Source organism: Fulmarus glacialis, unplaced genomic scaffold, assembly GCF_000690835.1.
Source record: "Fulmarus glacialis isolate BGI_N327 unplaced genomic scaffold, ASM69083v1 scaffold46977, whole genome shotgun sequence".
Classification (NCBI taxonomy): domain Eukaryota; kingdom Metazoa; phylum Chordata; class Aves; order Procellariiformes; family Procellariidae; genus Fulmarus; species Fulmarus glacialis.
In genome coordinates this window covers 2,275-29,821 of record NW_009224793.1, presented here as the reverse complement: position 1 = coordinate 29,821, position 27,547 = coordinate 2,275, and the positions used below count along the sequence as shown (strand labels likewise).

At 36.4% G+C, this 27,547-nt stretch overlaps 1 protein-coding gene across 1 annotated transcript; it reads right to left on the bottom strand.

The window, feature by feature from the left end:
* Window positions 1–27,547, bottom strand: MBOAT2 (membrane bound O-acyltransferase domain containing 2; the record flags this gene model as incomplete). Its single annotated transcript, XM_009582242.1, has 8 exons — window positions 1–133; window positions 5,045–5,109; window positions 5,461–5,564; window positions 8,498–8,690; window positions 14,878–15,061; window positions 15,899–15,953; window positions 23,728–23,783; window positions 27,452–27,547. Coding segments are annotated over 8 exons (886 nt in total), but the record flags the coding sequence as incomplete, so codon positions are not given.

Genomic DNA, 27,547 nt, shown 5'->3' with positions numbered 1-27,547 from the left:
AGCTCGTGCTGCTAGTGTCATTAGTACTCCTGTTAAAAATGTTAAATAATATCCTGGGTAAACCCCATGCCAAATGGCAGAGAGGATGAAGGTTTGGATCGTTGGACTGAAGGTGGCTCGCTCATAGCACACTCTAGCAAGTCAAAGACAATTCAAGATAAGTAACATGAGAGACAGATCACCAACAATCTTCCCAGTTATCACTTATACTTTTAGCAGTTTCATCTGCATCATTTGCAATGCAATTGCAGTTTACTATTATTTAATAATGTTGCCACTATATTATGACTTACAGAAAATACTTAAAGCTATTCACAGCTCCTGATTTAACCCCTCAGTGCTAATCTACGCTCAGTGTCATCACATATGGTACTTATTTATAGTGAAGTGCTACACAAGTATCGAAAGACAGGTGTTGGTGTTAACAAGGGATCTTGAGCCATCCAAGAATGTGTTTGAAAAGCTACACTGGAAGGCACAGACTATCCCGCAAACTCTTGCGATGAGTCAGATATGTATTTTTCATAAAATGAAAGCAGCTTACAGGAGAAGGGAAAAAGTAACAACTACCTTCAATTTTGAGTAATAGAGGGACTACAGTTGAAAATGGGTCTGTGTATGGCAATTAGGTGAGCATGATGATGAAATTATCACTAATGACTCTAGGGATGTGAGAATATCCAGTAAGGAGAATGCTGAACTCTGCTATTTAAAAATTGAGACTCTGAATTATTAGGCAAGGAATTCTAGAAGGAAGAAGGGAAATAGGAATCCAAGAAAAGCAGTTTCTAGAAGACAACGTTGAATGACACAATGACAAACCATCATGATGTGGAAGAATGATAGGAAACATGGTAAGGTCCTGATACGGCTTCATCAAAAGTTCTTTAATGTCTTTAATGATCTGAAAACCAAAAAGTAATAGGAAATATGGAAACAGATGCACACTAACATGAAGCAAAAATAAACAGCACAAGCATGTATGAACACAAATCTAAGGCTAACATACAGAAATGAGTTTTAACTAAAAAAGGCCATAGACACCAATATGTAAAAAGGTTTTATAAACACACAGCAAGTAACAGAGAGAGAGAGAAGAGAATGCACGTCTATTATTCAAAGAGGAAGACAAGCTAACGATACAGAGGGCTAAAACATTCACTACTAATGTAACTAGTTTACTACAACTTCCGTATATACAGAAGATTGCCAAGACCAAGTGATAAAGTCAGTGTTAAAGAGCAGAAGGTAAAAAGGCAGGATCTGAATAGGGAAAGATCAAAAATGTATTTTGCTAATTTAGTTTATTCCAGTCAAATAGTTTTATCTTATGAGGTCTTCAGTGCGGGATACCAGCAGAGCCCCCTCCCCTTGCCAAAGGGCTTCACTAACAATGCCCATTAAGATGAAAACATGGGCCTAAGTAGGGTGCAGGTGCATGCATGCATAATACACAAAACTATCTGAGGACATTTGCCCCCAATAGATCACCTTAAAGAGGAAAGCAACATTGGCCAGACTAAACAGTAACCAGGGAATTTCAAAGAGACTTTTGAAACAAAGAAGGTGTCAGCCTAGAAAGTAGAAAAGCACTAGGAAAATTTGTAACAAGTCAGGGAGACACCTTGCAGCAAAATACTAGTCGTCAAAACCTGGTTTGACGCTTCCAGAAGTTGCCCCATCAGCCTCATGACCTGTCTCAGCCAAGACAGAGCATCCTCCCTGGTAGACACCGAGTAGCCCGCATCCAGCTAGGGAACTGTCAGTGCAGCCATGCAATACACAGGGAGCAATATCTCATCCCTATCAGCTGCATGCACGTGAACTAGTGGCATGCTTTTCTAATTGGCATGTCAATCAGTGGGTTCACATAGAGCTGCAGCACCCACATCTCCCACAGGCAGTGCATACAAGCAGGGGCCCACACTTCCAGAAGATGTGTTTTTGTAACCCACATGACCTTGGGAGTGGAGGCGTGGTTTGCATGTAACCATGTGTGTGCATGTATGCTTTTTTAAACTCTTTGGGATTAGTTACAGAATAGTGTTTAGAAATTTGTTTACTAAGCCACAACACTAAGCACTTACAAAACGTTATCTGTTCTATTACTGATATTAATTCTAAATGTGTATTTCACTGACTGGTGGTTAATTATGTCTTGTTAATAAATTGATAAATCTTTATTTGGCTTAAACTACTTTAACTAAGCAGATTTCCCCCTGCAAAGCATTCAGGAGCTAACAAAACTACCTAAATTAACTAATCAAATTTCAGCTATATCAATGCAAGTCCAATAAGATATATACTAAAAAAAAAAAAAATAATCAGGCTTCAATTTCAAAGAGTTAACAGTAAGCTTAAAAACTCCTCCATGGATTTGTCAATAATAAATTGTGTTGAAATGCTTCACTTGACATTCCTAAAAGCAAACCAAGGAAATATGGTCATCACAACAGGATGAGAAAAATCTATTCAAATGTGGGTGGTTCAGGTTATCTATGATTTGCTCAAGAAGTGGGAAGATGCATCAACTGTTCAGCAAGATACTCCCCTTGGTCTGGTCCTATGCTTTCATTACTAGTTTGCGTGGTAGACTGAGAAGTATATTTTTCCACCCTGCCTTCTCTTCCTTTTTTTGGGGGGGGTGTGGAGGGGTGGGGTGTGGAGGGGAGGTAGGGAATGAAGGAGATTGGCATTGTTTTCTTAACAGATAGAGCACTAAAATCCAAAATTATCTTGACAGACTTGAATGATGTTCTGAAATCAACAGGATGAAGTCCAAAGTCTAGAACACCTAAGAGGAAAAGTGGAAGATACAAAAACAGTACCCATCCATTTAATATTACTGAAGAAGTGTAGCTGAGCATGAATATGAATCAACAGTATGAAACACTGAGTATCAGCTGAGCATGAATCAACACTAGATTGCTGCTGCAAAAAGAGACAGATGTAATACTGTGATGTATTAGCAAGAGTTATCTAAAGAAAAGAAAGGTAATTAATCCAAGCAAAAGCATTCAACTCTGCCTGTAACAAGCCAGGGAAAGACCTGGGAGGTCTTAGCAGAAGTACTACATCCACTGTAAGACAACAGGAAGTTTGGAAAGAAGCCAGAAGAGAACAAGAACCACAGAGGTTTTGGAAACATGACCAAATACAAAAAGAATTAGATGTTTTCTTTGGAAAAAACAATGAATAGGCTGAGGGGGAACATAACAGCTTCCCCAGTCAGGAAACATTATCATGATATATATTGTTGATATATGCTACTATGTAAATATCTATTTTAACTTGCATGCTTGTAACAATAATACCTTTGAACTGCTGTATTTTGTGATCTATTAAACTTCTTTATGATCTGTAGACAGTTAACTGTGTTTTTACAAAGGGTTTGTTTTTACACACAGTCAGGGTTTAAGTTTGGTTCCCTTTTCAAGAGTATCAGAAAAGAAGAGAATGAATGCTCACGTCTGATATTTCTGTATCTCATGTGAGATAAATGCCTAAGATTTTAGATACTTCCATAAGTGGTATACAGGTGAGGTATTAAAAGTGGATGTTTAAAGTAATACATGAGTTTGTCCTCTACTCAAACATTGCAACTAACCAAAGTATTGGTAATATAATGTATGCTCTGGAGCAATATTTATACCTCATATATGATCATTAAAACAATCTCTTACTTGCAAGAAATCTTTAAGAAAACATCCACCCTTCTCCCTTTCACTGTGGCAGAATCAATATGTATTTAGACTACTGTCACAGATTCTTCTACAATTGTTCTTAAAAATTTAAGAGCAATTAATTGTTCTTAAATTGAACTTAATTGTTCTTAAAAATATTTATTAAAGGAGATGCTTTAATTTTTCTTCGCATCATCTTTTAATGTCACCCTGAACAACTGATTTGCATTTTTTTCTTTCAATTCCTAAAAGAAATGGTACTCGTCTCCACTAAAACGAGTTTTAGTTTAACATCATTCAACTTAGGAGCTTTGAAAGTTTGTTGGAACACAACCTTGTCCTATTAAGCTTTAATACTGATAAACTTCTGTTCTCTAACTAAATTAAAATGCATTTTAAAATAGCTTATTTGCTTTATTAAATGATACATTTCAACACCTGCAAGCATGCAATTCTTCCTTACTGACTATTCTATTGCCTATTGAGCCAACTAGAATAATCACATAAATTTCAATTTCTGTTTTCAATTGGGTTGGAAAAATATTTAGGGAAGAAATTGTGGAAGAAAGAATACACTATAAAGAAATTTGATGGAAGCAACATCCTGTTGCCAGCATAAGAATCCTAGAATAAGAGATAAAGTCCTCTGAATGATCCCAAGATGAAGGTCTCATTTAAACTCACATCTATTCATAAAAGATCATCTATACAGAGAAAGGAAACAACATCCGAGTACTACTCAGGAACACTTTTTAACTTTCTAGTTACCACAAAGAAGTAGTAAAAGCAGAGTGATTTAGTTCACTGGGCACTATACCTGTTTCCCAGACAAGGAAAAAAGCGCATCTGAGGGATACTCATTTACAATTTTTTTTGATAGCACATTGTAAGGTTTGATATTTGCCACGCACTCATTACAGAAGGAGTGCAGAAAGTTCTCTCACAGAATGTATGGAAGTTCCTGTACCACTGTGTGGCTAAAAAAAAAAAAAAAAAAAAAAAAAGCAGAGTTTCCACAGGCTAGCAGCCGAAGATGCGCATTTTGCTCCTGCTCTCAGCAACATGCATGGCTTTGAATGCTAAGAGGGAAAAAAAAGAGACACCTCCACAGATTAATACTTTTAGGTTCCCTATGACCAGTGAAGAAAAACAGTTTCTATCGTTACCTGAAAGTTTACACTAAGAGAGAAGTGCTAAATTCAGAGGCTTTAATTCAAGTATTACAAGAAGAATGTCCCATGCAGTTGCTAAACAACCTTATTGTTTTGTGGGGTTTAGCTTCAAATATTAAATTATTTTCAAGGACATATTTATCTAAAGAAACTTCATTGGAGAAAAGCTTTCCTTTAAGAAATAAATACCTTTTAAGCCAAAGAGCTGTTTGGATATTCCAGTTATCAAGAAACATCTTGAAACTTGTGGAAAACTGTAAAGTAAAAACAAACTAATTATTTCCGTAATCGTAAAATGTTACAAAACATTTCAGAATTCTGACATATAGATTATTTTAAAAAAAACGTACTTTGTGATGTGTTGAATACGGTATTCACTCAACTACTTATAACCACAAAGTATATAACCACACTACTTCCAAATATAGTAGAACATATTCAAAACAGACTCTATTTTCCATCCTTTCCTAAGGGTGTGAACATGTCATTTCTGACTTAGAACATACTCACTATCTTGAGGAACAAAATGTGTAGGAAAAGTTACTGAAATTACAAGCAATGACCTACATGGGCATGTATTTTATTTGAAAGAGCCATGAACAAACCTCTATTTGCTGGATTCTCAGATTTGATATTAGATCCCAACGTGTAACTCCATTTTTATCATAGCCTCTAAAACCAAACCCTGCTGCATTATTAATTGCATCTGCTGCAATGAAACAAAAACAAACAAGTGAATTATAAACTGTCTGTATTACAAATTGTGCATCACACAACACGTAGTTTGTTCAAAGTATTTATCACATTTTAAAGGCTACTTTTTTTTTTTTTTTTAAATACTGAAGATCACTGTATTAGACACTTTAACAAACAGAAAATAATCCAAGCAACACACCGGCTTTCAATTAAAAAACTATGTCCCCCCTTCTCTCATACCACCAACTTAGACTTGCTTGAGCAATCTGACAGAAAAACAAGTTCAATGAGATGCATCAAGAGTACGAAACAGTGGCTGGTTGTACTGATTTGAGATAGCAGCTCAACACTCAGATGCATGTCTTTGGTCTTCATTATGCAGCAACAGTGATGTTTAAAGCATAAAGATAAAATTGCACGATTCACTTCAAGCAGGTGCACATTCACAGCACCACCCGGAGCAGTGCAAACTTCATAGAAGTAATTTACTGAGCAATGCAGAGTTTGCCACTAATGGCACAAGGCCGCTGTTAACAACACTTCTGAATGCTAAGAGTTTACAATGCATGTCAAAGGCCAAATAGTTCAGAGCAAACAATATTTTTCCCTAGAAGAAAAAGCTGCTACCGTCATCCAGACTATGTAGGAAAACATAAGGGATCTCAGTCTGAGTACCGCCTGTCACTTTCAGTCATCACCTTTGCCTCAGCTTTGTTAGCTCAGACACTAAAATTTCCTCAGCTGTATTTCTCAGATTAGGATGGCCACTTACAAGGAAACGAGGTTTTTTCCAAATATTGCCCTCTGTTGAGCCAGGCGCTTGGTTGCATGCACCCAAACATGGACACACATCCAATGAGGCATGAACCCAACCATGTATTCACCTACGTGGATAAATAAGTGACCTGGGGAGAATACCAGCTCCTCTCCCAGTTCAGAGGAGTCCTGAGGAATTGGAAGCAAGGTAGGCAAAAGGCTCTGCAGAAGCAATACAGATCTAGTCCTCTAGTTACAGGACATGAGCCCTCTCTGTTAGCTCAGAATTCATCTAAAGCACTGTAATTAGATTGTCAGCTTTTAAATTACAGATAGGAGGCAAGAGAAATTGCTCAGTTTGCATTACCATATTAAAAAGAATTTACTTTATACAATAGTGACATGTAAAAGAAATTAGTGTCTCTCGCATTTTCCTTTGTTCTTAACAACTTTTTCAAGGTATTAATCCAGTGAATTTGGAAAGTAAAAGAAACAATTGACTCAAACAGTTCCTTTCCTGAAGTTCAGTTTCTCCAATTGTCTAGCAGTCTGGAAGAGGGCTTTGTGACATTTGATTTAATATAGGGTAATTTATAATATTTTTATTTCCTCATCAATAACAATTTTAAAAAACATCTTTGAAAGCAACAAAGTTTGCTGCTATACACCTGATATCACTGATGTCGACTTCAAACATTAGACAATGATTTTATGCTCAATTAGAAACAGTTGAAGACTTGAACTCCATAACCTCTTGCTAGCTAGAGTACAAAGACTATGGCTAGAGTAAGTACTCATTTTATTAACTAGCATTTCAGTAAGTATTCATCTTAATTCATTTTATTAACAGATTTTTGTCTTCTTAAGTGCAAAGAATAGCAATATACAACTCAAAAGCATAACATCCAGTAAAACTGTTAAGGCCCCCCTCACATTCTACTCACACCATTAGAAGTTTAGATGAGGTGAAGTGGAAGGAAAAAGGTTAAAGTTATTTAGCAAACTAAAAGTACAGAGTTGATATAGTTTATTTTCTTCAGTATTTTACCAAAGGAATGCTAGCCCTACACTGCTAGGAAGTGCATAAGGAGAAATCCATTTGAAGTATTACAGAGAAAAAAAACCAACAAAGATTACTCATTTTTCAGATGACTCCTACTCTTTACAGACAATGATACTGGTGCGTAAGAGCACAATTTCCGAAATTATTTCATTCCACAACAAGCCCCAGAATTACTATACCCAGACAAGCTGAAAGCACTTCATTCATTGATCAGGAATGAAACCAGCAGCTGTAAATGAGTCATGCTGCTCTGCTATACTAAGGCTTTCTTTATTGCATTGTTTCCCACAGATTCTCTCTCAAAAGAATTATGAAACAAATATGTAAAACTGGAGAGGAGGAGGAAGCTGATGAAATCTGTTTTGTGAGCCACTTCCAAGATGTCATCTTACATAAATATAGCATTTTGCTGTTGTATGTGTTGTTTTTTTCCAAATAACGTCAAGTGAAAAGGAAAACGTTCTTTAAACTATATCATCTATTCAGTGTCTTAAATCAGTGACTATGGGCGTTATCCCATCGGTCAATTAGAACTTTTAGTAAACAAAGACTAAAACTGAAGTGTCACCCATAAAATTCTGAAAATACTACTGCGAATACCATCTACTATTAACAACACTATGATGTATCTGAATTTCAATATATTCATTTTTCCTTCATGCTTGAATAACATCAAGCAAATTACTGATAACTAACCACAGAAAGAGGCTTAGAATAATTTTTCAGATATGCCAAAATCAAGGTATCAAAAAAAAAAAAAAAAAAAAAAATCAGGGATTGTACATCAGACTAGATTTACTACAATTTTTAAAAAACAAAAAAGTCATTTCTCATTAGAACACTGTCACTCTCCAAAAAACTTTGTTTCACTCTGATTTGTTCAGGAGACCATGATCTCATTTGCAACACTGTCACAACACTGTGCTTAGATTTATGGTAAGTTTTGATTCTCAAAAAGAGAGACACCATTCAATGTACTTTGACAATACGTCAAAATACTGAAACGTAATAATGTTTTCCTAAGGCCTCAAGAGGGCACTGTCACTTTTTAATACGTTTAGTGTGCAGCATCTCAAATGAAACTCAATACATATACTTTCTTTTATTTTTTTAATATATGTACTTACCTAAAGTCCATGCAAAATAATACTTGGGTCTGGCGGCCATAAGAGACACATATAGGTAGAAAAACCTTATAGGCCATGCTGCTGTAGCTCTGAAGTTATCATCAATATTGTATTCCACAGGCAAAGTTTTTGTAATAGTCATGTGGAAGAGTAAGGACAGTCCACAGATTAAGAGTTTCTGTGCCACGGCTATCTGAAAAGTTTAAGATGGGAGACTTCGTAAGCTTTATTTTTTGTTAATCTTCTGGAAACAAAGGCAAGTTATAATCTTCCTTCCATAAACAGATGTATATGTATGTCAATTTTTCAGTAATATATAACACCAACTTTAAAATTGTTGGTAACATTTTATAGAGGCTCAAAGAATATCATTATCTTGATTAAGTTGTGAGCACCAATTCTGGCAAACACAGCAAATCCAATCTGACTACAGGGAGCCTCTAAAAACAGTTTCAATAACGGGAACATCTTTTGCAACTCCAGTTTTTTCTTATTTCATTGTCAAATTACTGAAGCAAGTAAGTTGTTAAGACATCACAACACGAAGTATATAATCTAGGACAAGATGACTACAGTTATTGCAGAGATTCCAAAAACAATGGCAAAGCTTCAGTTCATTTTTGGTAATCTTTGCCATAACACAGGTGTTCAATTGCTGCCCAACTCAATATATCAATCATCTGTTAGATTATCACAATATCTAAATTCTAAACCAAATAAAATAGTGAAATAATTTATGAATTTACAGCCAAAATACCTCAGTTCTATATAGACCTGTTGTCCCAACTAGAGTGATCAAGCTGTACGGGGTCAAATAATATGCTCACAGACATGTAAAAATACATTGTTCAGGTAGGACCTGGACTCAGATTTTCTCAAAGTTCAGTTTTGCTATAACCACCACACTAAAGAGTATGTATTTTTAGGAAAACATTTCTAAAGTTCTATTATAAAACAACAGAGCAATAATGCATGATGTTGACTGCTTTAAGTAGCTAGCCTGAACCACATCCCAAGGGCAGAAACCATGTCGTGTACAAGTTCCTAAAGTAACACACTAACCAAGCACCTACAAAAGAGAAGTTTGAGAGCTAGTTCATTTAAATGTAATTTTCAAGTTTTGATTGTAAGTAATCTCAATTTAAATTTAAACATTACAGTTTTAATTTACATTACAATTCTACAAACACTAAACTTGGCAAGAAAACAATCAATCTAGCTATTTTTCTTTGAAGCATCAGAACAAAAAGGTAACTAGAATCCTTTTTCTGTCCATCCTGCTTCCATTATACCTGCTCAAACTTTTAAAGATAACATCCTGCTTCAATTAGAGTGCAGCTTCACATATTTAGTTCCAAAATAAAGAGTAATTCTGTTCCATGATACAGCATCTAGCATTAAGTGCCCAATTGAAAACACAGATTTCTGCAAGACACACAGTATCAAAGATTCACCCAGTCACACGGATGTAAGAGGTGCTACAACCTGATAAAAAATAAGACTTGGAAAAGCTGGAAAATGGTGAGGGTAACTTTGGATATAGCATATATTTCATGTGGCTCATCTCAGAAGATATTTCAGAGAGGACCAGAAAACCCAGCTAGTTAAACAAACCAGCTGGATAATTCAGGATGCAACTACCTATTAACAGCTAAAGCTGGTGTTTAATTATTTGTTTCTACTTGCTTTCTAATAAGCTTCATTTTAATATTTTACTCTACTACAAGAGTTCAAAGTAAAGGGCATTAACTTTCTAAAAGTGTTCCTTTGTTTTTCTAGTAACTCTTAATCCATCTCTCTCTTTGCCAGAGCAGAGGGAAAGTTCAGTTGGCTTAACTCATAAACTTATTATTAACACTAATGAATCTTTAATTTTGGTATGCAATATCTGATACATGCAAAAGTTAGATATTTGTAAATACCAAAAGGCATCACCCCAAAGTTCTGAAGACAGTTGCAAGGATTTAACTTCAAAGTCTAAGCCATAATTTAAAGCCATGTTCAATTTAAGCATGAGAAACAGCATTTATAGGCTGGTAACATTAACATGCAACTTAAAATACAAGCATGAACATAGAAAATAGGTGTTTTCCATCTGAAGATCTCTATATAGTCTCAAAATATGTTTTGGCAACTTATAAGTAATGTTACCATTGTTTAAAGGCCTGCTTTTTGCTGTTAACACTATTTACCAATTTTTCTATTGGTAAATAGAAATCATTAATCTGCCTATTCAACCCAAAATATGCTTAGTACCTCTTTGAAGGTTTTTAACTAAATCATGGAGGTGAAAGCCCTTCTTTTAAGGAAAAGATCAGAGTTTCAATAAAATTTACCTTAAGATAAATAATTAACTCATACAGGGCTCTGCCATAAATTGTACTTTTAAAAAATAAACTCAATTTGTAGTTGTAGAAAAAATACTGTAGGAGGAAGTTGTTTCAATTTATTTATTAAGTATTTAAATGATGTATTTCTAGAATTTTTTTTTAGCAGCAACATTTAGGTGTAGGGACAAGCATAACTACATCCAGAAACAGCATGACTTTTTTTTTTTTTAAATTATACTACTTCACTCAATAATTATAAATCCCAGAACCCAATCAAGCATGCTGATACCACTTACAGGGATCAGTATCAGGTACACTAGTGTCCTTAGCAAACAGTGATGGAGATAATCTCCTGCCTCTACAAAGACTGGGAGCTGCAGTTTCAAGACTGGTTTCAGCAGAGTTTCTGAAGGACAATCCAAACAGGCTGCAACGCAAAGAAGCAGTCCTGCCCTGTCTCCTCACCTTGGCTGCAAGTTTTTGCTCTTTTCCTTCTAGTGAGTCACAGTAGAAAAGCAGATCAAGTGAAAATCTAGCCTTTGAGGGGTTTGCCTTTTTTTTTTTAATGACAAATTAGTTTTAGACTGGATCAAATTATCTGAATCAGACCATGACGCAGTGCAATGCATGTCAGCACTGCTACAATAAGCAAAGGACCCAGAACCCACAGCCAGGACCTACCACATTCAGCAAGAGTTTATACTTGGGTTGGCCTAAATAGATTATTAAACTACAGCCTGAGGCTTGTTTATAGCACTCCAGTTTTGAATACTTTTATACAGAAAAGAAGTCCTTACCTGACACCAAAATAATCTATAGTTCAATTACCTATAGAAATGCATTTGGTAAAACATTAATTCACTTCCTATTGCTTAGTTTAACTAGGTTATTGATACAAGCTTCTCTGCCAAGGCATAAATGGATAATCACTGGATTGCACGTTCACAGGAGGGTTGGTCAGGTTTTACAAGGATGAAGTAACTAACTTAAAAGTTTGAAGTTTAATTTCATTCACTCTTTAAAGTTTTCAACATATCAAGTTGAACAGTAACACCTGGTTATTGTGGAATAACTAAAGCACTGCACTTCCCCAAAATAACTGTTCTGTTAAGGAATTAAAAGAACTTGAGCTGCAGGATAATTCATCTCACATGAAGTAGAACATAAAATTTATTTTACAACAAAAAGGTAGAAAGGCTTGGCTCATTTAGCTTTGATGAACAAAAACTGAGCATACCTGTATAAAAATATCAAATATGGCCAACACTGGGAAGGTAAAAAGGTACTTAAGCTAAACGACAGTGCCAGGACAAAACCAAATATTCATTCATTAGATGGGAACACAATTAGGTTGAAAGCTAGATTCTTAATCGGAGAAAGGAGTTCAGGAACAGCTTTCTAACTGAAGCAATAAAGGTAAAACATTCACTGAGCTCAGGAATTTTATAAATATATTATTGTATAAACATGTATAATATATAAAAATATATACCAAAAAGTAGAAAAGCATCTTTTAACCTTTTATTTCAATGAACCTGTTATTCTTCTTGGTTGATAAATGATCAATAAGGAGCTCAATATAATATTGAACTATGTTAAAGCATATTATTTTGAGGAGGTTAGCACCTCAGGTAAAAATTACAGGTAATTAAGCAAGAACTTTAAACCTGTAGGAAGAGTCTGCATAATAAGCAAGAAAGCAGGTATCTGCTGACAGGAATCTCTTATTTTAAGGGTAGCCATAATAAAAAGAAACTTACAAAGACAGATATTAATTTCTGAGAGTTGACACCACTTTGAACACCAACAATTGATAGCTTGCAAAAAGGCACAATAGGAGGGATATAAGAAATAAGTTTTAGTATGTTGACTTGATTCATCTAACATGCAATGAACACAGCAAAAATACTAAACCAATTAACGTCATGCAGTCAACACACAGTATAGAGGAGGAGGCTGGCGTGAACTACTTTGGTTATGTAATTACATTTAACAACAAATGAAACTTACTGTAACTCAGCTGAACGATTTACTACATTAACATTTGCTGATCCCCATTACATTTCATTTTTTGAGTTACCTAACAATTTATTCTTCTTGAAATAATAATATGAGAATCAAGGAACAAATTTAAAGTATTAATATGAAGCTAATGGTATGTAAGCATTCTTCTAGAACAAGACAATGAATATTTTAATTGATGCAGCAAATGCAGTAAAATTGTATCATCCGTATTTCTCCAAAAGCACACAATACTCTCTGGTGTTATAAAATGCAGCCAGATTTCTCTAACACCAGTTGGGAGATGAAGTATCAACAGCATAGACAGCCTCTCTTTATTTTTATGTCAAAAGCTAATGCAGCATAAATCCCAAAAAGTTTCAAGCATTTTAAGAGCAATTCATTTTAAGGAAAACTGCTTACCTGAAAGAAGAATCCATCATAGGCTTACATTTATTTCTATTGACTTTGTTCAGATTGCTAGCAAGATTATGTGGTAAAAAGCTAGGAGGTCCTACCAGGCAATCAGTAGATGCATGTCCAGAAGTACTGATACTGGCAGATTTGGTTAGTTCCATTTATTTGCAATAATTTTACTACACTATTTTTCTGCAGAAATAGGATTTTAGTACATCAGGTGTGATGCCTGTACTGAACCAACATGATGTTTAAAAACAAACAAAGTGTATGCCACTTTGTCAATACAACACATCAGTGCAGACTACAGACCACGAGGTGCCAATCTGTGCAAGGAAGTCTCTTGTGTCTTTTTCCCTTCCCGAGTACTTGCTCCACAGCACACTTCTATGAGCTTACGTACTTTGTCAACATGTGGAGAGGTTTAAAATGTTATCACCCTCCAGCCACTAGTTTACATTCCTGTGGTGCAAGTTACTACAACCACACAAGATGGGTAGAATGGAACGTGCAAAGAGTCCTCATCCACATTCAAAGGATGGAAGTGGCTGGAGATGACACAACCGATTGGGAAGCACTCCCTGTTAGCCCAGCTGTGGGCATGGTAACCTCCAGATGGTAGGACATGACAAGCAGCTACATGTGGGAATGCCTTCATCTGCTCCAGCAACAGTTGGTGGTCCACAAGATAAGCAGAAAACAGGTAACTGGCACTGGAATTAGCGAAAGCCATTTATCTGAAGTGTTCCACTTGACTCCATGATAATCCTGCTTTTTATGTGTGGTAATAATTATCTTAGGCACACACAAACTTATAAGCCTGATACACTCCTATTTAAGAGAAAATGAAAAGAGGGAAAAGATAATATTCAGTAATATTATTAAACTAATTGGATTAAATTTTAAAAGTAACAAGCTTCGGGAGCTTTTGATTTTAATTCAGGCCATACAATATCTCTTGTAAGGTATGATCAACTAGACTTTATTCTGTATGTATTTCATCTCTTTTCCAGTAATGGAACAAAGGGAAAAAAGAAATATGTTGTATGGATTAATAGCCATAGTGTTATGGCTAGTACATCTTTTACTACACCTTGAGATCAAAGTCCATCTTTAATACCTCTGTACATGAATGAAAGCAAGAAAAATGAAACTATTTCTATGAGTGTTTTTCAACTTGTTACATATGAATGTTTCCTACTCGCTGCAAGAAGACATTAAAAACAGTAGAATTTGAGAATGTTCATGAAACCTTGCTGGAACTTTTAAGTCTCATCAGCTTTCAAATGACAAAATGTGCACTTCGTCCTTCCCAGGACTTTTTTTATGCACAGTATATGCTTTGAAGGAAACATACATGAACTGTTTTAATTTAAAGATGGCTTTTTACCATATAAGCTTGTTATAAGCTCCAATTTAATCTGCCTTTACCCACAAGATCCAGACTGGAAACCATGGAGAAAACCTGCCTTAAAAAAAATAAGTATTTAACTTTTTGAACAGGGAACTATACTGTTGATGAATGAACTCCAGATACAGCTCAGAAGTTATGCCTGTAAACGAACAGTGCAAACCAAGCTTTTCATGCAATGATTACGTAAGCATCAGCACTGCAAGAGTCATACATCTTACATTTGGAGAAGGATCCGTTTGTTCATATTTTGTATCTTCCTTCCCATTTGCTTCAGACTGTTGCAGTTGGTATGATCTGCCTTCAATGAAAGTAATATAGTCTTTGTAAGAGCATAACGGGCCTGCCAGGATACCCATGAAATTACAGTTGTAACTTAAATACTCCAGTAGACTTGGCATGCGTCTGTAATTCAAAGACAAGCAACTTGTGAGATGGAATGTGTAGTTCTACAGAATTTCCACAGTAGGAAAAGTCATACTGCATATTATTGCTTACTCTAACTGCAGTAAAAACCACTAAAATAGAAAAGCAGTTTGCATGTCTTTTGTAATCACAGCTTAAAACATTCTACACATAGTAATTCTTTCCAATCTGTACTGAGCACTTTCAGACAGAACTCCTGAACTCTGGTGACTCTCTCCTTGCCCAGTAGAGGTGTTTGACAGAGGCTGAGCCTGGGGATGGAGAAGGAAGGGTGTTTCCCTAAGCGTTTGTTCAACTATTTATGTTTTCTTTTTTTCCCCTCAATAACTGAATCAGTAAACAAAGGTTTGTGTTAACTGGCAATTATTTCAATTAAGGAAAATGCCTCAAGTCAAGACGGTTTTGCCCAGGACAACATACTAGTTTCAAGACTCCTGAATAAAGAAAGGAGAAAAGGTAAGTTAAATACTGAAAAACAGGATTAAACAAGCATGTTGCTTCAGCAGCTACTTTATATGTGTACTAAATGTTAACTAGTCTCCTGTCTGATATGGCATTAATTTGCATAGACTGCATAGAGTTTATAATGTTTTTCTTAAATAAGTATAAAACCTACTTCCAGTGATATTTTCCAGGAGAATAGTTGTATGAATTAAGCTACAAATATAAAAAGCATGGATCTGTCTTCCATGAGTTTGTAAACTCTCTATCTTGAATGTGAACTGTAGCAATTCCACAGAACATTAATAAAGCACACAAAACACCAGCTTCTCCCCACACCCAAAACTAAACTCTCAGAGATGTCTGAAAGCCTACCTTACAGCCAAGCACCTCTGTGATGGAGTCAAATCTTCATTTTTCCGAAACATTCCTAGGGAAGAGGACAGGAAAAAGGAAAAATAAAGAAAAGCCAAACCCCCACACATTAATTAGCAGTTTCTTTATTCAGTAGAGCAAGCCTCATGCTGCAATGTAATTTCTTAAGTCCTCAAGTCATTTCAGAGGTATTATGTCGCATGACATTTTTGCTGGAGTTGGATCAAACAATTCTTACTCTTGACAAAATTACAAACTCTCGTATCCTCAGTTATATCCGACAGTGCCTAAACCTGAAATCACATGGATTTCAGGAAAGCATTAAGAAGGCTTGTAATAAGTGTTGACAAATACAATTCCCCTACATTGGTTAAGATTTCAAAGTCTGCAGGTTTTAAAACCCGTTATTCCCAGTCCTGGAAATTGGACAAACCCCAAACCCCTTTCAACATTGCAGTAACCCACGGACATTACACTAGTCATTGCACTTTTGATGTATACTATGAACACAGTCCAAGAAAGATTTAAGCAATTAAAAACTTAAGCCAGACCTCAAGAGCACCTTCATGCTGCAAGTAAAGATTGTAAACAAGGTCCAACGAAGCAGGCACAACAGTAAAGGATACTCAAGTCTCTTCCATGAGCACTAAGGAGAAGCCCTAACCCCTGCTAACAGAAGGGGGCAGGCCAAATCTAAGTTCAGCAGCAAGACTGAATTTACCTTCTTGCCATTCGTGGCACTTTCTGAAATGCTGGTGGCCTACCCCCAAAAAATAGGCTTCAAAATTTGTACTCCCATAAAAGAGAAAAGTAAAAAATATGACCTTCAACACTTTAAATTATTATAAAATACACTAATTCAGGGGCACAGAAGAAGCAGAGCTCCTTCCTTCCGACAGCCCTGGTTTATACCAGCCAGCGTTGCTTGCCAAAATGACTGCTTCAGTTCCTTCTGCAGCCTCTCCACTGGTTCAGACATTACTGCACGCATCCATTCCCTGCTATTCACGTTTGCAAGTTTTCTTTGCCATCGCAAGCACTAAAAAATTTGTTTTTATGAGCATAGCTTCCTAAAGGAAATGAAGTTTATGGAATCCCACTTCAATTGTCTTCCTCCCTAGCAGTGCCTAAACCCAACAGCCAATTTCTAACCAAGTTTGATGAAAGAGTAGAGGTAATATAGATATGAAATCCCAATGTGCTTTATGAAAATAGGTGATTGTATAGAAGATCCTCCTCCACTCACAGAAAGGTTGCCTTCAACTCCATCCCTTGATACCAGTAAACCCACAGAGGGGAGCCCTTATATTTGATCCAAGCAGAAGGAAAGTTTTAACTGGAGCCAATTTTTTTTTTTAGATATCAAAATCAGTCATTCTTAAGACAAAAAAAGATTGGGGGGTAGGGGGTAAGTCAAACCTCGTTTAATTCTATGACTCATGGAAAACTTATCTAAAGAGAAGATAACTCTTGTCTTTGTGTGACCTATACACACTCACAACTTTAAAACTGCACTTTTAGTCTTCAGCAAAGCTGAGAATACAGAAGGGTTAGCAACTTGTCATCTCCTCTCTTCCAATATGACCTGGAAAAATACCTTCCTCAGTCCTGATTCTTCACAGTGGAAAGTCACCCCCATTCATATCCAAGCAAGGCAAGAAATTGAAGAACAAAGCATCACCCCTAACTTCATGCAGGCACTTTCTCTTCCCCATCATTACATTTTCACATCTCCTTGGTGATACGGCAAAGATTTCTACACTGATAACTGTACTGAATAAAAAATGCGGTAGAAACATTTTGAAAGGTCCTTTAACCTTTAAGGCCATAAAATTACAGTTCTCAGGTAGTGAATCTTTGAATTTAACACAAACTTAAACAGAAATTTAACACAAAGACTCCTATAGATATATGTAGATCACATGACATAACTAGTATAGGGAAGTAGCCCGTACAGAGCCTTCAGTCTCCCACAGCATGTACAATGCAAACTGACCGGAGCAAGAGCCTCCTTCGCTGTTATATTCCATATGAGTATTTTACCCTTAAGTCAGAAAGAGGAAGCAGTCACCAAGAGTGTCCAAGTGAACTTGCATAAAGCCAGACTAACCACTAAACAAAGGTAATTAGTCAAACGAAAGATTTCACATGATTTCACAAGATTTTTGTATGAAAAAGAAGGAAAAAACCTCAAACCTGAAAGAGAAGAATCTAACCACTGAAATATGACCTATTCTTTCGGAGGGGTGAGGAAGAAAGAATTGGCATATTTAAAACAGGAACAAGTTATATACATACATACATACATACATGAGAAGTCACTTGAGGCCTAAATAACCTGGTGAGCAACACACTTGCTGTCTCAAACATACTGCATACAAGTAAGCCTCCCTTAATTTTTTGTTTTCCTATCTCACTAAGATTCCCCTCCAGCCAGCAGCTTCTTTGAGGTCAGTTCAGTGGCTTTCCCTATATTTTTTTGTTTTTTAAATGTCTTCTCAGTGCCTTGAAGGCCCATTTATCATCTTTGCGTAGCATGCAAGAACAAGGAAACCATTGATCTCTGCTGCTGTCGTACTCTTGAAAGCTTTCAGGAAGCTACTGTTAACATTTTTTAATTTATAGACAATACATATGGAAAAGATGCTCTTACATTGATGCTTATCCAATATGAGATGAATTAATATATATATATATTCAATACTTCCCAGGCAGTGTATTTGCCCATGGGAACAGAGGCCTCATAAATCATAGCAGTTCCCCACCTGCTACACATGGAGATGAAGAAACCTGACTTCAGCAGCACACCGCTGCTAGGGAACTCATGAAGTTTTGTAACCTTTCTCTGAGGATTATGAGAATTGTTTTCTCCTGTCCTAAAGCAGGAGACTACTGCAATGGCTGCAGCTTTTAGTTGCTACCAAATCACACAGTGGGGATTAGAGAAAATGGTTTTTACCGAACATCTGTTAGAGAGGTGAAATTATTTGGTCACTCGACATCTGTAACTCAGTCTTCTCATCTGTAAAGTAGGAAATACTCCTACGTTCCTTCCTTGGTAAAAGAATTTTTAAAAGAATTTTGTATATCATCAGTAACAAAATTTATCCACAGTGGTCTAGATCATGAGGAAGTTGCATCTTTTCATTCCTCCTCAGGAGACCACACCCTAATGGTAACAAAATCAACATCTTTAGGTACACACCAATATCCTGCCATATAGGTTTTATTAAGACATATTATGACCACTACCATGCCCTCACTACAATAATACAATGTTTACAATCATATCATAGCACCACCACAGCTTTGCAGTTAATGTGCTTGAATATATCCACGTTTGTATTTGCATGAAATCTGGCTAATCAATAACTCATTAATAATGCTTAGACATAAGATTATATTACATTAATAACATTAAACACAGAGATCATATTGCAGGCTCTGTTGTAATTACAGTAAATTTTAATCTGAGGTTCTGAAATGGATCACTAGCTGAGCCCAAATGCATGCTGTCATTAAAATATTTTAAGACAGACAACAACAGTTTTAGTTGTTAGTAGCACATTGGCAGCAACAAAAGCAAACAGACACAGATGCCAGCTGAGTAAAATCGCAAAGAAACTACAAAAAGCAAGAAAAATCAGAAGTCTTGATAGCCAGAGAGCCGTGCAAGCAAACGTAGGCCCAGAACAACACTTGAAGACTTAGGAGGGACAAATACAATATAATTCCTTTAAACACTAATGACATGTACTGTAATCAAGGTGATTTGGTAACTGATACTGAAACAATAATGACCAATGCTGTCACTAACACAAGAGGGAGCACTTTAAAAAAAAATAGATCAAGAGAAAATTGGGAGAGCATTAAAAGAAACTCCTAGACATAAGAAGAAAGTATCAGGTTACCAAAAACCATAAATAAATACACACCCACACACCACCATGCCATGGCAGTTTCACTGACGTAATTAACAGACGAATTAGAAAACAACATTCTTGGTTAAACAGCTGCAACTTTTTTGCTGTAATACCAGCATTTATAAAGTGGAACTAGGTCATGATGACCTATCAAAAAACCTTAGGAGTATTTAGTTCTACACACACAGGTACGAATTTCTCTGTCTCAAGAGTTGTTCAATTTTCTCTTGCTTATACTTTCACAAAAGCAACCATCCAAATACACTTTTAAAAAGACACAATAATAATAATAATAAAAGACCTATTTGAAATCAGAAAAGCACACTGGTAGTTTATGAGACCTTTATTTTCATAAACATAACAACATTCTTAACTGACCGCCTCTCACTACAAAGAAAAACCCCACTTAATTGCAAAAGTAAGTTGGCTGAAACATGGTATGTTCCCTTTTACCATGGGATCACATTGTGACAATCAGCAATTCAGCCTGGTAATCCTCTTCTGGTTTTGTAGGTGTTTATTTAAAATAAATTTGAAATATCTCATCTAATGTACAGAAATACATAAGCTGTTCAACACTTCAGTACATCCACATTTCCACCCTTTAAGCCAGAGCAGAGCAACACTAAAGTTGTCTGCAAGACTTTAGAAAGATGTAGTGTCTTTCTGCTGAATATGGGAATTATTTGCCTTTGAGGAAAATAAAAGGCAAAGAATCTAGTTAACTGAAAATAAAGAAGAAATGTTTTTATCAACTAAATCAAGAAACATTCTTCAGTACTTCTGATGCTATTACATTGTTCAAGAACAGCTAACAAAACCATTACTACTAACATAATAGCAGGTACTGCAGTTTGGATGGGACTGCTCATTAGCTGCAAGCCAACAAGAAATTTACTTTCTAATTAAAAAAAAAAGGCAGCGCATTGTCTGAAAAAACTCCCAAGTGTATGGTGTAGTACCATGACCTGATGAGGCAGGTAGCAACAGATAATTAAGACCACGGCAACCAATACAGCGTTTGCGCATAAGTTTCTCCAACATCACCTTTGTTTCTTCTTCCTCATCTCCTTCCCATTTTCCATATGTTTCATCTATCCATTGAAATATCTCTCCTCTCAGGGGCCATACTGGACAGAGACTATACTTTCATTCTTCTGCAGTGGGAAATAGGGTCTAATAGCCTACTTGGAAATCTTACAACTTTGTAATAGTACAATAGCAATATGAGGAAAAACAGCATAAAATAATCCAGCCATTGTCCTAATAGCCTGCTGGAGCAAAGTAAATGAGACCTAAAATACTGGTGTAAGACTAGCCTTTAACTATATTTCGCCAGTATATCATTCAAACTAAAAGGCAGAGGTAAAAAAAAAAAAAAAAGATTTAAAAATCCTTCGAGTTGCATATTCACTGTACTCTTTATCTCCTTTTTGTTCTCACAGTAAATGCAGTGCCTTACCAGATCAACATCAATGTCTACTCTATTGCTTTTAAAAATGGAGAGCACCAGATACACAGGAGGAAATATTAATTAGAAGAAAAAAAAAACAACAAGCAACATTCCAGGAAAAGCACATTTAAAAATTAGCTACTAGAGAGCTGAAACCCAAGGCATAAGGGATGGGAGAAGGGTACACACAGGAACAAAGAGTTTATTTTTTTGTGGTCAGAAAGCATGTGAGATAAGCCTCTGGGAACCAAGAAGCAGCTGACAGAACAGACGAAGAGTATTTTGGTTCTGGATTCTTACCTGTATCTACCCACACATTTTTATGGACAAGTGCAACATAATAATATGAAGAAATAATTTGGAAGAATTAGATTTCAGTTTAGTAGATAGATATTATATTTTAAAAATGACCTTTTCTTTTTCTTTTAAGTTTTATGTATTATTGAGTTTAAATTAGAGAGAAGAACAAGAACAAGGTTGGAAGAAGCTGTGAGAATTGTTTTTTTTTCCTTTTAAATATCAAATATCAAGTCTAACATTCCCCAGTTTTGCTGGCTGAATCTCTTGGAGATTTAAAAATAAATATATTGTGAGCTCCAGAACTTCAATGGGTTATGAATATAAACATTCGAAGAGACTCTTTGTTTAAGATTCATTAAGCACTAGAATTAAAAACAAGCTGCCAAAGCACATACAGATAGAGAGGTTAGATTTGGATATGGGTCTTTCCTGTAAAGATCCCTGATCTCATACAGAATTGCAGTGAAATGAGTGAGGCTCTGTGGGGATGAGTAGGTTATAAGCAAAAAAGGTAGAACACCATATGAACTCATTGCAAGACACAGAGTTAAGCAGTGACAGTATCCCTTCAGTGGTGATCATTCAGCTCAAGTCAAGGACTCTGCTGAACTGCAAATGCAACCAGAGAGAAAATTTTCCAATATATTATCAGCTACGCCCCACCAACTGACAAAGACTCTAGAGGATCTCTGATATGAGGTCAACACGGAACAAAATTTCAAGACTGATACTCAGAATTCAATTATATCTACCAGAAATTCAGACAGAAAATAAGCTGGGCTTTTGAGGAAAATACAAGTTATCTGAATTAATTTAAGTAGAAAAAAAAAATCTAGTTTAGTTTGTGATGAAAGTTAAGAACAGACCTGACTAAATGAAACATTTGTTTCAAGATTACCAGGAAGACTCACATGCTTGTCCCATACCACAACTCTACTATTTGTGCATCATGTCAGCAAATCGAGAATAGCTCTTTCCCCTAGCAAAATAATAGTAACAGGAAGCATTTATCTTTGATACTGGAATTATTACTTCCTTATAATAAGCTGTTTCCCTTTAACTTATGTACTCTGTACTCTAATTGATTATAGCTTGCAAGACTAATACTTCTGAATACATTTTCTCTGGAAGTTAGATATCAACTTCTTTGACCAACTAGATATGCCCAGCATTATTTATTTTCATTCATACAAGAATTCTTACAAAAAGGTGTTTTCCCGACTTTTCATATTCATGAATGTTGCCTACAGGCTTCTCTAGATAGTGTACCTTAACGAGAATGGAAAAAAATGAAACAACAGCAGCACTAAAGCTAGGATGCACATGAGACAAAAACATATTAAACTCCATACATAATGTCACTAAAGAAATTTCAAAAAAACAGGTGGTTTGATCCAGGTGTCTGGGGCTACATTCCCAAATCTTCAACTGATAGGTGTAGCTCCGAGTGATTCAAGCTAATGGGCTAGGTTTATTGGATGGCATTTTCAAACTTTAAAATGAAAACTACTCCTTTGAATTTGAAGGTAAATAAAAATCTAGATACTCTACCCAGGAAAGCCAACATTAGGATTCATTTTTGTCACAGCTAGGGCCCACTTAACTAATTGATAAATCTGACAGGAGAAAAGACAGAAACATAAATAACCTCCCTGTTCACACTGGTATGTTAGCAGCAAGTGCAATTACGATAATAAACAAGGTGAAATGTATACAAAGGTTTTATAAAAATCAGTACTCACAAATTAGGGGGAGATTAACACTTAGCATTTCAAAGCAAGAGGTGCTCAACGACTGAAGTTACATGTACTTCTGTCAGCAACAGTGACCTCTGAATTTGGAAATTATTTAGTTAACTCTCACGATCAATACCCCAGCCCAACAAAATGTCAGTGGTGTCTGGTCACTGGCCCCAGAAGTGTCATTGGTCTTCTGACAAGTAGTATCTTCTGCACAATATAAGCATTTTCAGAGCTTTTGTAGTGTCTGAGCAACATTTCTTCCATTAGTAAGCATCAAAAGAATCAATTGAGACACAAAAATTTATTTTGTTCTAAAACACAAACTGGACAAAAGTAAGTTATTGACTCATGACTAACTTTCTTTAAATTTATTTTGTATGGAAAATTAAACACAGTTTAAAGAAAACTTACCATCATGAATCTCAAATGCCAAACTAGTGATCTTCTGTGTAATTATCATCATTGGACTGTTACAAAAAAGGAAGACAGAATAATTTAGAATAAAGTTTAGAATTTTCTTTCACATGTAATTATCAGAGAAAGTTTATACTAATAGTCCAGGTTAATTACTCTCAACTGAAAGATTTTTCAATGCAAGGACAAAGTGATTAGTTTTGGGAGCTCAAACCATTCATTAAATGAAATGAAAAGAATTTAATCCTTAAATATAGTATTTGATAACCTACGCCTTTTATTGCCGCATTAGGTTCCACAAAAACAGCCAAAGTGTTTCACATTTATTTTCTACTAACAGAGTTTATTTTTTTACAGTGGGAAGAGTAAAGAAAAAAGGGCAGTAAGAGCAATTATATGCACTGTAAATTACAAGAGCAGTAAGCAAAGGACAATAAAAATATACCAAAGTTGAACATTTGTAATCTATTTAGATATGCAGACTACTTCCACTGTTTCTACTAACACCTGGTCCTATGCTTCATTTTTCCATCTATAATTATTTGCTTCAAGTAAACATATCTGGCAAAACAAAAAACCAGCATAATTATGCTGGCTCCAACAGAGTTTAGTTTGTTTTGAATTTGGTACACTTGAGCAAATCTTAGACTGTCCAAGAGATATTCTTCCCTGACTAAGCAAGTCAGCTTTATACTGAGAAATTACACCATCTTCGTAGTATCTAGGAGTTTTTGACTGATGTAAATCCCAGCATTGCTAACTCCCCTGTGGGGAGGGAGGGGATGGGGCAAAGCACAAAGTAGGCTACCAGAATTTAGAAATTTAACTTCGAAATCAGATGTCAAAAATATATCAGGGGCTGTATTTACCTAGTAGAATCTGAGCTGGAGACAAAAAAAACCCCACAACAAAATAATCGTACTGTAGGATGGGCATATAATTTTGCTGAAGTCTTTTGACTGCACTTGGCCTTTTTATAACATATTTAAGTTGGCACAGAAAAACAAATCGAAGAGCCATTAAGTCCTCCTTCATTGACAGGGCTATGTCAGTATTTTGCCAGATGGCTCAGTCTGTCAAATTAATTTTTTTTAGGTTATGGTTACTTCAAAGCACACAATATTTCTAGTCCTCAAAACGCAATCTGGGAAAAACTTTTTTCTATTGTATTATCAGTGCCCCAAAATCCTGATATCAAGACTAGAGTGACAGGCAAGGGTCAGCAAGGAAGAAAACTAAACAAGAACAGACAGTCTGGGAAATCCTTCATCTCTCTTCCAGCATTTAAGCTGTAGACCTGCCTCGTGCTGGCATAAATCTCCAATTGATTCTGAACGTAACGGGTTTTCCTTCTGTAAGTGGACACGTGACAGCATGGATCCTGCCTGGTAGAAGGATGGAGTCCAGGAAGAGCTCAGTCAGACATTACATTAATTCTAGCTGATCCGTCATTGTTATTATAGCAGGCCCTGTTATTTTTTCTCCTTCTCAAGTGGCTATTCCAGGATCTTCAGGGATTTGGCTGAGAAGCAACAATCAAGAGATTAAAAGAGGAAGAGTCCTTCCTGGAACAGCGAGGCTGTGAACCAGGATTTTAACTATCCCTTTTAGGTGCTGGCAGAAAGGCAAAGGAGGCAGTGGAAGGCTCACTGGCAGCTGGGATCTTTTAGTACTGAAGCCAGGACCACACAGCTCTGCACAAGAAATTGCATCTCCAGCATAAGGTCTCCTCAGCTTTCTCCACTGTCAGTACATCGATACCTTCCTTCAAACTTTTTGCAGATTCTCTGGGCTTGGACACCTCGGATGGGCACAGCATGCTAGGACAAATATCTAGGTAAACAGACATTCAAAGCTCTTTTGGGGCTAACCACTATGTGAATCCATGCCAACATCTTTGGAAGAACTTGCAGGTGCTGGGGTTCAACAGCTGGTTAGGCAATTTTTGTTATTTTCTCAAGCTTGCTCTCCTCCCCTGGAACTAGAGAAAATTGACAGAAAATAGCCCCCTTTGGTTCATTTCTTTCTCCTCCTGTTTTGGAAGCAACCTCTGTCTCAGGCCGCAAGGGAGCAGATGCAGTATATGCCAGAGATTTAATGTGATATGCATACATCAAGCTCCGAAACTGGTGCTTGAAAAGGATGGTTTAAATCAGGCAGCTCAAACATACAATCAGAGTTGAATCTAGGCTTCAGAACAGTTCTGTCCAGAGCACAGATCTCATAAATCTTTGGACATGTTCAGACCTAGCAGAAATCTCTGAGCTAACTCCAAACCAACAGAGCCACAAAGACAGCTACACTCTGAAAGCAGTACAGTTGCATTTGAGCAATGATGTGCATAATTTGTGGTAGTGGGGGACTGCGTTTGCGCTCTCCCCCATCCCACCTGGGGGGGGGTGAGCGAGCGGCTGCGTGGTGCTCAGTGGCTGGCTGGGGTTAAACCACGACAGTCCGTAAACCTAGTTTTAAAGTGTCTTTATGCATATGTCTATGTTGCAAGCTCTCATTATAGCCAGTGGAGATCTAGTCAATAGAGTCGGGGCATCTGTCAAGTGACCCAGTTCCCACTAAGGTAGATACTTAGTGGTAGGTCAGCTGAAATGCCCTCCAGGCTCTACTGTCTACATCGGTCAGATCTCCACTGACTACAGTTGGAACTTGGATATCTGGCTTGAAGGCAGACACTTGGATGGAGGCATAAATGTAGAAGGATGTTTCAGAAGGTAAGACCCAGCTAAAAATGACAGAAAAGATGAACTTAATGATAAAAGCTTTTGGCTTTAGCCTACAAGTTAAGTTTCTGGACTACATGCCTGTTACCAATGAAGACTGAGAAGCAACAAGGCTAACAAGCACAACTCTACTACACAACACAGATAATACTAAACTACAAAGACCACTGCCATTCATAGTATTCCCAAAAAATATTTAATGCATTTTTTTAAGCAGACTAGCAAACACTCCCCATCTCTTTTTTTCAAAATACATACTCTCCTTTAAATCAAAAAAAGCACCATCACAGTAGCAAACTTACTCAGAGGAAATGTTGTGCTTCACTTCTCTGTCTCCAGTACAAAGAATCATCACCAATATAGTTTATTTTCACTTTGCCTATTTAACTCTGTTTTGCTCCCATACAGCTCAAGTCAAATATAGGTTTAAGTTCATTATATAAAATAAGAACACATATAGACAAAACTTTCTATTTCCAAGGGCTGTGTGACTACTCCACCATACACATGCCTCTCTCCTTAGCTTTCTCCTTCTAACATAAAACCAAAAAAGAAAGAAGCTAAAAGCTAAATTCCATAAGGCATTCAGATTTTCCTCACAAAGTGGTATCAGACTGTGCCAGGCATGCAAGTACATCAGATACAATTCAAGTTTCAACACGGGTGATAACAGAGATTTTAGGAGAAAAAGCAAAAGCAAAAAAATCCCACAGCCACCAAAGCCTTTATGCCCTTCAGACAGGAACAGGAGGAAGCAGATAATGCATTTGTGGTTCTAACAGACATAACTGTTCCCTAAATTCTCAGTTTGCATGATTAAAGCATAGGGGGGTGTGTGGGTGGTGGTGGGGTGTGTGCATGTGGTGTGTGGTGTGCGCACACACCCAGCTTTCTCCAAAATTTAAAAGGTTGGCAAAAAAACAAAACCAGTAACAGATACAGTATCACTTAGGAGGACAAGATGGAAAGATTATTTTTCTCCTTACCCAGAAAAATCAGCAGAATACTGTCCATAATCAAAGATATAGACTCTAGTAATTTGGCACACAGTGAGGTATCCCAAAGCAAAAACAAAGCAATAC